Source organism: Cucurbita pepo, chromosome LG06, assembly GCF_002806865.2.
Source record: "Cucurbita pepo subsp. pepo cultivar mu-cu-16 chromosome LG06, ASM280686v2, whole genome shotgun sequence".
Taxonomy (NCBI): Eukaryota; Viridiplantae; Streptophyta; class Magnoliopsida; order Cucurbitales; family Cucurbitaceae; genus Cucurbita; species Cucurbita pepo.
In genome coordinates, this window is record NC_036643.1 from 8,459,310 (window position 1) to 8,471,934 (window position 12,625).

Consider the following 12,625-nt stretch of genomic DNA (forward strand, 5'->3'; position numbering starts at 1 on the left):
TCATGGCATATATTACTAACATCTCATTCATAACTTCACATAATATAAACAATCAAGAGTTAACATAATTCATACATCACATAACATACAAATTGGACAGTCAACACAATCTATACATCACATAATCATATCACATATATATGGTGCATGCAGGGGCCACAGGGCACGCACCATCATACAACACGTAGTAAGCTCACTCCAACAGTAAGGTCACTTACCTTGATGGTCTTGGTTGAAGTCACTCACAACGAGCTAATCCTAGCGGTTAAATACGTCCTATGATAACCACATAAAAACTTAGAACCTTTCGTAACATACCCTAGCTAAACCTCATGCTATTTATCAAAATAAACCCCCGACCTAATCTGTATTTAACGTTTAGGAATCATACTGACCTCGGATGGTAAAACTAAGGGAAGAAACGGCTTCAGAAGGGTCAAAATTCTTAGAATCGATATATTATAGTGATACCGAGTCACCAAGCCGAGCTNGGTTTTTACATTACATGGCATCTCACATGACTTACATTACATGGCATATTACATAGCATGAAAGTACATTCCAGTTGCATAAACATCTCATGACATGACTCGATAATTCTACGTGTATCCATGGCATCGATCAACATATTCATGGCATATATTACTAACATCTCATTCATAACTTCACATAATATAAACAATCAAGAGTTAACATAATTCATACATCACATAACATACAAATTGGACAGTCAACACAATCTATACATCACATAATCATATCACATATATATGGTGCATGCAGGGGCCACAGGGCACGCACCATCATACAACACGTAGTAAGCTCACTCCAACAGTAAGGTCACTTACCTTGATGGTCTTGGTTGAAGTCACTCACAACGAGCTAATCCTAGCGGTTAAATACGTCCTATGATAACCACATAAAAACTTAGAACCTTTCGTAACATACCCTAGCTAAACCTCATGCTATTTATCAAAATAAACCCCCGACCTAATCTGTATTTAACGTTTAGGAATCATACTGACCTCGGATGGTAAAACTAAGGGAAGAAACGGCTTCAGAAGGGTCAAAATTCTTAGAATCGATATATTATAGTGATACCGAGTCACCAAGCCGAGCTGCTGAGCCGACCAACTAAGCCGCCAAATCGAGCTGCGAAAATTGACGGTGCCGAGCCGCGGGTTTTGACTAGGGGTGTACATTCAACCCAACAACCCGACAACCCGGACCAACCCAACCCGAACTATAAGGGNATATAAACAATCAAGAGTTAACATAATTCATACATCACATAACATACAAATTGGACAGTCAACACAATCTATACATCACATAATCATATCACATATATATGGTGCATGCAGGGGCCACAGGGCACGCACCATCATACAACACGTAGTAAGCTCACTCCAACAGTAAGGTCACTTACCTTGATGGTCTTGGTTGAAGTCACTCACAACGAGCTAATCCTAGCGGTTAAATACGTCCTATGATAACCACATAAAAACTTAGAACCTTTCGTAACATACCCTAGCTAAACCTCATGCTATTTATCAAAATAAACCCCCGACCTAATCTGTATTTAACGTTTAGGAATCATACTGACCTCGGATGGTAAAACTAAGGGAAGAAACGGCTTCAGAAGGGTCAAAATTCTTAGAATCGATATATTATAGTGATACCGAGTCACCAAGCCGAGCTGCTGAGCCGACCAACTAAGCCGCCAAATCGAGCTGCGAAAATTGACGGTGCCGAGCCGCGGGTTTTGACTAGGGGTGTACATTCAACCCAACAACCCGACAACCCGGACCAACCCAACCCGAACTATAAGGGTTGGGTTGGGTTGGATTAGCATTTCGGGTAGGGTTGGGTTCATTTTTCTGAACCCGAACTGAATCGGTTCGGTTTCGAGTTCGTGGGTAAAACCCTCGGGTGCGGAGCCGCCGTACACGTCACCCCGAGCTGAGAGCATGCGTGCGGAGCCGAGACCAAGGCTGCAACACACGTCCGTGTTGGGCCGAAACGCACAGGGCCCGCATCCATTCCGTGGGCTGGTCCAGAGGCCGAATGTGAACCCGACCCGTTTTCCTTCATCTTCCTTACCTGAAATCTTGTGAAAACCCTAATCATCGCTGCGCCGCCAACGACGACGTCACAACTCCGATTCCGACGATGCAATGACACTCCTCGCCTGTTCTAACAGACGCGCAACGGTATTTAACACCGATAGCTTCAGTCGATTCTCCCTCCGGCCACTCACCGAAGAAAACTCAGCGAACCACGCCACACGTTTTCCTGTCTAACTCACTTAGACACCCTAAAAAAACCCAACAAGTTTGGAGAAAAAAAGGTTGTTTACAAGGAAAGAGGAGAGTTGAATATGAGAATGTAGAAGGACTTTTATGACTTTTCCATTAAGGTAGTAACTCTCTTGTCATGAATAGCACATTTTCCAAGGACAATAAATGCAGCATATCTTGTCATTTATAGAAATAAAAATAAAAATCTTAACCAAATAAGGCAAAAATGGAAAAATCTGAATCGTTACACATGGATACCTCGTTAGTCATCCTAGGAGGTAAAGCCGTATGTATCGTGATGAATGTTTTTCCCCATATCTTGGTTTCACTGCCTAATGTTTTGTAATGGCCCCCAAACTTCCCTACCTTATACAAACTCATGAGATAAGGATTCATGCAACATCTCATAATATTTGAAGGTCATTTAAGGATTGAACGGTAGGTAGTTTTCCTTAGGGGCACTATGGTCATTTTTTGCTGTTACTTGGTTTTCCTACTTAACCTTATCTAATGACCACCAAATTTTATAATTAATCTCAACGTGTTATAATATGTAGAGTATTAAAATTTCATAAGCAACGGAGTTCATTTAGCGGGTTATTTTAACCATCTCCAACAATTTGATTGTTCTGGGGTCTTAACTAATGGTTCTTTAGATTTTTCTTACAAGTAACGTTAAATACATTAAAGAAACACCATAAATCTAAATTATCATCCATCCAAATTTTGTAACTACCTAAGAATAAATGAAGTTTTATTATAATTTAAACAATATTTTCTTCACATTTTTTTGACAGTTTATATTGCATGATTGGTGTCTTGGTTCATATCAGATAGCATATACTTACACTTATACTTATGATTATTTACCCCTTTTTCTATATACATTAAGTGATGAGTAGTAGAATGTTAAGTGCCTAAACAAATTAGAGGGGATAAAATTAGAAAAATGTCCCTGCTAAGTATATAAGTTAAGTTACTTAAAAGATCTTATATGAAACCTATTTTTATGGTTAAGAATTATTGTAAAATATTTCAAAGTAACCTGAAATGATATGAAATGATATAAAATTTTGTATGAGACTCATTTATAAAATTGTAGACGATTATATATGACTTGAAATTTATTAAAACATGTTTGGGTATAAGAATATAATATGATAAAAAATTATGAAAATAACTCTAATGAATCTTTTCTAAACATTGATGATTTTTAAGAACTACGAGTGACATGATATGTTGTAAGTTGCTTATTTAGTATACTATTAAAGATTCATGCATGTAATTACAAAATGTTTATAGGTATGACCTATGTGCTTGAAATGGAGCTTAAAAATATCACATTATGATTTGTGCATTAAGTTTTAAGAAGAAACTTTAGAGTTAGAACGAAAGAACTTACGAACATAAGATGTCGCTCTAAGGTCAAGAACCTTGTAAGATAGGTTGGTCCCCAAGAAAGTAAAACTCAAGTACTAAGCCACTAAGACTACTATGTTCTACTCTAACGATAACCTAAGTCACCCTATTCTTTCCACCATGATTTGCATTATGATCACATGTTTTTCTTGCCTAAATCAGATGCCCTACACATGTTTCTTGTAGGACATCGTGTCCATGTTTCTTGCAAGTTTACCCTACCTATGTTTCTTGCTAAGATATTCAAACCATGTTTTATTTGGAGCATGTCCTCTCTCTCTAACAAGTTTAGGTTCATTATATTCTCCAACCATTTGACATTTTTAGGTCTTCTAACGGGAGTAGTTTTTCGACAGGACAGGGTTAGATACAAGGATTGACCAAGTACCATGACTCATGACCCATGATTTAGGACCAAGATCATCATGAGAAGAAACTATGATAAGCTCTTGGTCAAATCATAGAGATACTACCTTAGCACCCACCATGAACACGATTAAGAACCGATATGTAGGCTACAAAGAGCGGCGATAACCTTATTTTTCACAATTAAACATGATCTCAAAACTACAAAGAATTAAAATAACCTTACTATAACAAATGTGGTTTCAAAACTACAAATACTCTGACATCCTTAATCCTCATGCTATAAATGAGCTGTATGAATGAGACAAGTAATCTAATCGAGTACAATTCATGGAGAAGAAAATATCTACGGTGTTATAAAATAATAATATTGAGTTCATGAAAAAACATAAAAGATCAATTTATTGCACATCAAAAGTACCATAAGCTAGCAATGGTATGTTTTTATTTAAAAATATAATTATTCTTAATGATCCTCAAATGAAGGGAGGGAGAAATTAGAAATTGATTAGTCAAACATTCTATACTTGGAATACTCCCAAACCCACAAAATTTAACACTCTTTCTAAATTTGGTGGTCTTTTCTAGATATAGATTTCCCAATCAAACTATATATAGGGCTTCACATTGTAAGAAAAATCCAAGCACCAACATCTTAGCAATTACTACTCTTCATCATTTGTGAAATGAGCTTGTAACCTTACAACTTTAAGACACTCCACAATGGCCGTCGGCAAAGGTTTCAAGCTCTTTCATACCCTTTTCCTAGTGATTTCTTGGCAGTATTGTGCAAAAGTGGGTGCCACTTTTAGTGATGTCACCGGTGTCGTAAATCTCGATCATCAATTTTCATTTCGTGCATTTGCATCACATGACACACAAGCACAAGATGGAAGCATTGCTCTAACCCCGGAGGCTGCATTAGATGGAAGCATTGCGCTAACTCCAGAGGCTCCATTAGATGGAAACATTGCGCTAACTCCAGAGGCTCCATTCGATGGAAGCATTGCTCTAACCCCGGAGGCTGCATTCGATGGAAGCATTGCTCTAACCCCGGAGGCTGCATTCGATGGAAGCATTGCTCTAACCCCGGAGGCTGCATTCGATGGAAGCATTACTCTAACCCCTAAAGATGAAGCATCAAATGGAAGAAGCAATGCTCAAACCCCGTCGGAGACTACTGCATCGGATGTTAGAAGCAATGCTCAAACCCCGCCGGAGGCTGCTGCATCGGATGTTAGCAGCAATGCTCAAACCCCGCCGGAGGCTTCTCCGTCGGATGTTAGCAGCAATGCTCAAACCCCGCCGGAGGCTTCTCCGTCGGATGTTAGCAGCAATGCTCAAACCCCGCCGGAGGCTGCTCCGTCGGATGTTAGCAGCAATGCTCAAACCCCGCCGGAGGCTGCTCCGTCGGATGTTAGCAGCAATGCTCAAACCCCGCCGGAGGCTGCTCCGTCGGATGTTAGCAGCAATGCTCAAACCCCGCCGGAGGCTGCTCCGTCGGATGTTAGCAGCAATGCTCAAACCCCGCCGGAGGCTGCTCCGTCGGATGTTAGCAGCAATGCTCAAACCCCGCCGGAGGCTGCTCCGTCGGATGTTAGCAGCAATGCTCAAACCCCGCCGGAGGCTGCTCCGTCGGATGTTAGCAGCAATGCTCAAACCCCGCCGGAGGCTGCTCCGTCGGATGTTAGCAGCAATGCTCAAACCCCGCCGGAGGCTGCTCCGTCGGATGTTAGCAGCAATGCTCAAACCCCGCCGGAGGCTGCTCCGTCGGATGTTAGCAGCAATGCTCAATCCCCGCCGGAGGCTGCTCCGTCGGATGTTAGCAGCAATGCTCAAACCCCGCCGGAGGCTGCTCCGTCGGATGTTAGCAGCATTGCTCAAACTCCGGCCATTGCACCAATAGGAAGCAGCATTGCTGCTCTAACCCCGCCGGAGGCTGCGTCGGATGGAAGCAGTATTGCTACGTCTGATGTTAGCAGCATTGCTGCTCTAACCCCGGAGGCTGCGTCTGATGTTAGCAGCATTGCTCAAACCCCGGAGGCTGCGTCGGATGTTAGCGCACCAATTGGAAGCAGCATTGCTCAAACCCCGGCCGTTGCACCAATTGGAAGCAGCATTGCTCAAACCCCGGCCGTTGCACCAATTGAAAGCAGCATTGCTCAAACCCCGGAAGCTGCATCCCCAGCTGCACCAAGTAGCACACAAGCTTGAGAGTTATTGTTAAGCATGGATGTTTCTTTGGCTATTAACAAATTAAAACCTAAGCTAAACAACTATTTTGTAGACAAATTCATTATTTCTATATTGTTTTTCTAAATGGAATCATTTTCCTACATTTTTTCTCTAATTATCTCTTTTAATTAAAAATATTTTTAAAATTTAATGAAGCACGTTTTTAATATCTTCTACCATAATCAATGAATTTATCAATAAATTAATACAAAATGTCTCGAATACATAACTAATTTTGTTTTCAATCTCGATAAGTAAATAATAATAGGTTATTATAATTTCGAGAAAGTCACTATAGTGAAATCGAGTAACGGCATGCCATATTATATTATAAACAAGTTCTATAATATAATTAATTCACGTCTCTTACGTAAAATTAAAAGAACTTTTGATTTTTAAGCAATTCTACTTTATGTATAACAATTTTGGCGCTATATTATCATCTATCTCTTTATTCAATTTTGGCGCTATATTATCATCTATCTCTTTATAATCTTCTAATGAAAATGATCACCAATATAATGAATTAAATTATTATAATCTTATAATAATAGAATTTTTGATTCAAAGTTGAATAATCAAATCCAAGACATCAGTCAAACACAAGATTTTGTATCGAATTGAGAGCTTAACTTTAGTCAAGGGTAAGACTGTAATTCAATTTTGTGTCAAATTGAAAAGTTATTCCTCTCTCTTGTTTGTGTCGAATTGAAAAGTCAAAGTCATCCACAAAAATTTCAACTTGGTAAGATTTCAATTTTTTAACTTGGTAAGATCTCAATTTTTTTCTTCGCAACTTTGCTCAGCAATCCACAATGATTCATACTCATTTATAATTAGGTTTAATTTATTTGCCTGTGTAACGCCACTAATTTTAGCTAAGAAAATAGAGCGTTTCATATACTATTCTTCAAACAACATAACGCCACTAATTTTGGCTAAGAAAATAGAGCTTTTCATATACTATTCTTCAAACAACATAACGCCACTAATTTTGGCTAAGAAAATAGAGCTTTTCATATACTATTCTTCAAACAACATCTTCAATGCAAATCACATGAGGCACACGTCTAGCAACGTTCACCTTCTTTGTGACACATGCATATGACGCAGGTTATCTCAGTTAGACAACAGGGCTTAGGGGTGGTGGAGAGTTTACACCATTCCTCCCTCTAAGGTACATTTTGAACCATTTCAAATATGGCAAGTGTGAACATGCTTTAGGCAAATAATCATACGCTGTCATAAAGCATCGTATAGTCTTTGATTGACACAAAATTTTGTGAGCTTTCATATTTCATATAGATGGATTTAATTCCAAAACTACATACACAAATTCTCTCTCACTCAAGCTTTAGAGGCTGATGCTCACGGCTCTACCTTAGCCTTGAAAAAGCCTATTCTTGATAATTATGTTAAAATCATTGCATTTGTGTTGCCTATTCCTTAGCTTGGCTTTCTTCGGTGCATTGGATGATGCAACGTCCTCCTCCATCACTTCATGAATTGTCTATTTTGGTCGTTGTATGGCCGGATTGGTACCACTCGAGGATTTGCCACTTTTGCTTGTTGTTACGTAAGGGTCACACTGTTTGAAACCTTACCCCTTCAGCTCCGTTCAATACACTTCTCCCCCTCGATTTCTTCAAGAAACTTAAAAACTGAGTCACAAGGAAGAGTTAGGGATTGATTTCTTACCTTCTCGTGGAGTGTACGTTAAGTTATTCTCCTCCAAAGTTCATCAAAAATTGTTTTCCTCACCGAAGCTCAACCTAGAAAAAGCTTATTGGCTAGCCATTTCTAAGGGTTTTTCAGGAATCGCTTCTTTATTATTCCCTCTAGCTAATTAAATTGGTTTGGGGGGAAAGTCTTCAAGTGTGTGACCTTAATTTAGAGAAATTTTCTTTGGTCAGCAAATCACCCGAAAACACCAAATTAAACTTTCTTTGGCAGCTTGATCTACGACGTTTTCAATTTCTTATCAAAATTACTGATCTCAATCCTCGTAAACAAAAGGAATGCTCAATTTGAAGAAAAATAGACTGTAGATAGGAATTCGATACTTACCCGCAATTTGAACCGAAAATTGACTTTCTTCGATTACACACGTTCTTGAGGTTAATTCTCTTCGTGGTGTGCAACAAGAATGTTTCTTGAAGGTCAAAAATTCGAATGGGATTGGCCTTGCTTGATGAATTTGTGTGTATGGTCGGATTAGATTTTCAATCTTTCTTTGAACTTCTTCAATGGTCATTCGTACTGGAGAATGGGTTCTAGGCTCATTCAGTGCTCGGTTCCTTTGTAGAACTTTTGGGTAATCTTTCTTACATGGCTTAGGAACAAGTTTGAAGGGAAGTGGTGGAGAATTTCTCTCAAATTTGGATGAAAATCGAGAGTAGGAAACCAAAAAACTTAACGGCTATAACTCACGATTCCAATGATGCCAAAATACACCATCTTTTGGCTTCTGTCATCAAACATTTTGATATATGGCTTTGCAGTCTTACATGTGCTGCACAACTAAAGATTTTTAGATTCTTGAAGTGAGGTGTCTTACCGATCCATGTTTTGTAGGGGGTGTAAGTGTCCAACGCCTTCGTTGGTAAACAGTTTAGAAGATGAACTGTGTCCTATTGCCTTGCCCTAGAAAATTATCAAGACTTGCATGCTCTCGAGTAAGCTTCTTGTAGTATTTAATATGGTGCGACTTCTTCGCTCGACCACACCATTTTATTGTGGATTGTATAGTAAAGTGAGTTGATGCATAGCGTCTTCCACTTCCCAAAATTTTGAGAAGTTATGGTTTAAGAATTCCTCACCTTGGTCGATGCGCAAGGTTTTTAGCTTGTGATAGACCTATTGTCAATGGGTCTTTTGAACTTCTTGAACAAACATAATGCCTCTCCTTTTTCTCTGAGCATGTACACTCACATCAAAAAACTATAATCAGGACAAGAGAAAATACTTATTACCAAAAATCGACGATGAAGTGGTTGGGCTAAATAAATCTTCATGAACCAGTTGTAGTGGTTGCTCAGCACGGAGACTAGTTTGAGCTAGTAATGATAGTCTTGCTTGTTTGGAGACTAGTAAACTTTTACATAGTTGGTTCGGGTGTATAATTTTAGGTAGCCCCGTAACAATCAAAGTAAGGGTAAAAGTAATGTAAGGAAGTTTAAGTAGCTAATGTAAGGTCTAAAGGATCCAAGGAAAAGATCGAAGGATTTCAACAAACCACAAAGTTCTTAAACGAGTCATTTAAATATCCTATAAAAAGTAATTTTAAGGATCAGGTATTTGGAGAAAGGATTGGAAAAAAGATAAGCGGTAGTTATTCTTTTGTTTTTTTTAAGGAACTTTATGAATTTTTTATTCTTAAGGAGGAGAAATTCAAGATGCTCAAAGAAGGAAAAGACCCATAAAGGATGAAATTTTGTTAGAATAAGCTTTGAATTTTTGGACAAAGAATAATAAAATATTTTTAAAAAATGGGAAATTACAAAAATACCCCTAAACTTTGAGATACTTACGCAAATGCCAATATGCAGCAGGGAGGAGTGATAAGAAAATCCTTGAATATAGGTTTTTAACTTATAGATCTAAACTAAATTTGAGTTTGTTCTGGAGGAGACACATCTCATCACATTAACAAAAAAGAATTCAAATTGGAGGTCGGTTGCTTGGTGATAGAAGAGATATTTTCAATGAGAAATGTAGAAAACTCAATCTCCAAATCATGACGATTCTAGAGGTTTTAGTGTCAGTTTAAGTTCGCTCTATATAGTATGAAGTATGACCTTTCATTTGGATCAAGAATTGAGTTAAGTTGAGCTCTCAAGTTCTACAATGGAACCGAGTGCGGAATGAGCTTGTAACCCATTCCCCAATATGGATGACCATTGAAGAAGCTCAAAGAAAGATTGAAAATCTAATTCGAGCATACACACAAATTCATCGAGCAAGGCTAATCCAATTCGAATTTTCCACCTTCAGGCAATATTTTTGGTAAAGACCACGAAAAGAATTAACCTTAAGAACGTGTGTAATCAAAGAAAGTCAATTTCGAGTTTAAATTGGGGTAAGTATCAAATTCATATCTACGGTCTATTTTTCTTCAAATTGAGCATTCCTTTAGTTTAAGAGGATTGAGGTGAGTAATTTTGATGAAGAAATCGAAAGCCAAAACGTCGTAGATCTAGCTGCCCAAGAAAGTTTAATTTGGTGTTTTTGGGTGATTTGCTGACCGAAGACAATTTCTCTAAATTAAGGCCACATACTTAAAAGACGTTCCACCAAACTAGTTCATTTAGCTTGAGGGAATAATAAAGAAGAGATTTCCTGAAAACCAAATAACCTTTTTCTAGGTTGAGCTCTAGTGAGGAAAACAATTTTTGACAAACTTTGGAGGTAAATAACTTAAGGTATAATGCTGAGAAGGTAAGAAATCAATCCATAATTCTTCCTTGTGACTTTATTTTTAAGTTTCATGAAGAAATCGAGGGGAGATATGCCGTGAATGGAGCTAGAGAGGTGAGGTTTCAAACAGTGTGACCCATATGTAACAACAAACAAAGTGGCAAACCCTCGAGCGATACCAATCCGGCCATGCAATGATCAATATAGACAATCCATAAAGTGATCAAGGAGAACGGTAAATCCTCCAACGCACCAAGGAAAACCGAGCTAAGGAATAGGCAAGACAGAGGCAACAATTTTGACATGATTATAAAAAATATAAGCTTTTTCAAGGCTAAGGTAGGGCCTTGAGCATTAACCTCTAAAGCTTGAGTTTTAGAGAGAATTTGGGTATGTAGTTTTGGAATTAAATCCATCGATATGAAATATGAAAATTCAAAAAATTTTGTGTCCATCGAAGACCCTAAAGGTTTGAAATGCCTCAAAATGACAACGTATGATTGTTTGCCTAAATCATGTCCACATTTGACATATTTGAAATGCCTCAAAATGTACATTAGAGGGAGACATTGTATAAACTCTCCACCACCCCTAGACCCTGTTGTCTAAGTGAACTACGCTGTGGCATATGCGTGTGTTACAGTGAAGGTGAACATTACTAGACGTGTGCCTCGTGTGACTTCTATTGAATATGTTGTTTCAAGAACAGTATTTGTAATGCCCTATTTTTTTTAGCCGAAATTAGGGGTGTTACCATAGGGATGGTTTAATCTCATATGCCTAAGTTCATAATAAATAATTTTAAAATAAATTTGTTGACTTATACATTTAATTTAAAACAATAAATTAAACATAACATACTTTTTAAATAAATAAAAAATTGCATTAAAAACAACTCCCAACTACTAAATAATAGTAAATTTCAATGCATTGTGCTCCCCTATCATGACCTATTCTAACTTTTATAGCCTTTCCAGCGTTTACCATCATCCGTACCTGTAACTTTACCTTTACCTGGAAAGTATAAGGGTAGCACGTGGCTTGAGTATTTTATGAAGTACTCAGTAAATCAACTCATAGTTTAGCTTATCAATGCAATCACACACATAACATGATTGAGACCTATCTTAAAACCGTCACATGTGCTTTGACTATTTTCAGTTCCGAGCAGGGTAGGATGTGCGGTAACTTGTTCTACTAAGTCTACTAAAATTACTATATAAGTTAGTAACTCGTTCAGCTAGCTCTAGTTTATTAGCTCACCGCCTCTTTGTAAAAAATATTATAAATAGAAAATTATTAGTCGGTAGCTTGTTTACATTAAATTAATACCTTATTCCTCATGTTATAAATGGGCTGTATGAATGAGACAAGTAATCTATCGAGTACAATTCATGGAGAAGAAAATATCTTCCGTGTTATAAAATAATAATATTGAGTTAATGAAATAACATAAAATATCAATTTATTGCAAATCAAAAGTACGGTAAGCTAGCAATGGTATGTTTTTATTTAAAAATATAATTATTCTTAATGATCCTCAAATGAAGGGAGGGAGAAATTAGAAATTGATTAGTCAAACATTCTATACTTGGAATACTCCCAAACCCACAAAATTTAACACTCTTTCTAAATTTGGTGGTCTTTTCTAGATATAGATTTCCCAATCAAACTATATATAGGGCTTCACATTGTAAGAAAAATCCAAGCACCAACATCTTAGCAATTACTACTCTTCATCATTTGTGAAATGAGCTTGTAACCTTACAACTTTAAGACACTCCACAATGGCCGTCGGCAAAGGTTTCAAGCTCTTTCATACCCTTTTCCTAGTGATTTCTTGGCAGTATTGTGCAAAAGTGGGTGCCACTTTTAGTGATGTCACCGGT

At 37.8% G+C, this 12,625-nt stretch overlaps 1 protein-coding gene across 1 annotated transcript in view; it reads left to right on the forward strand.

Moving 5' to 3' along the window:
* Positions 1-4,808: 4,808 nt before the first annotated feature.
* Positions 4,809-12,625, forward strand: part of LOC111797478 (calphotin-like) — a 28,885-nt gene continuing 21,068 nt past the window's right edge. The window contains exon 1 of the mRNA XM_023680487.1: positions 4,809-6,146. Coding sequence (XP_023536255.1) covers positions 4,809-6,146 — 1,338 coding nt within the window. The remainder of the gene's footprint in view (positions 6,147-12,625) is intronic.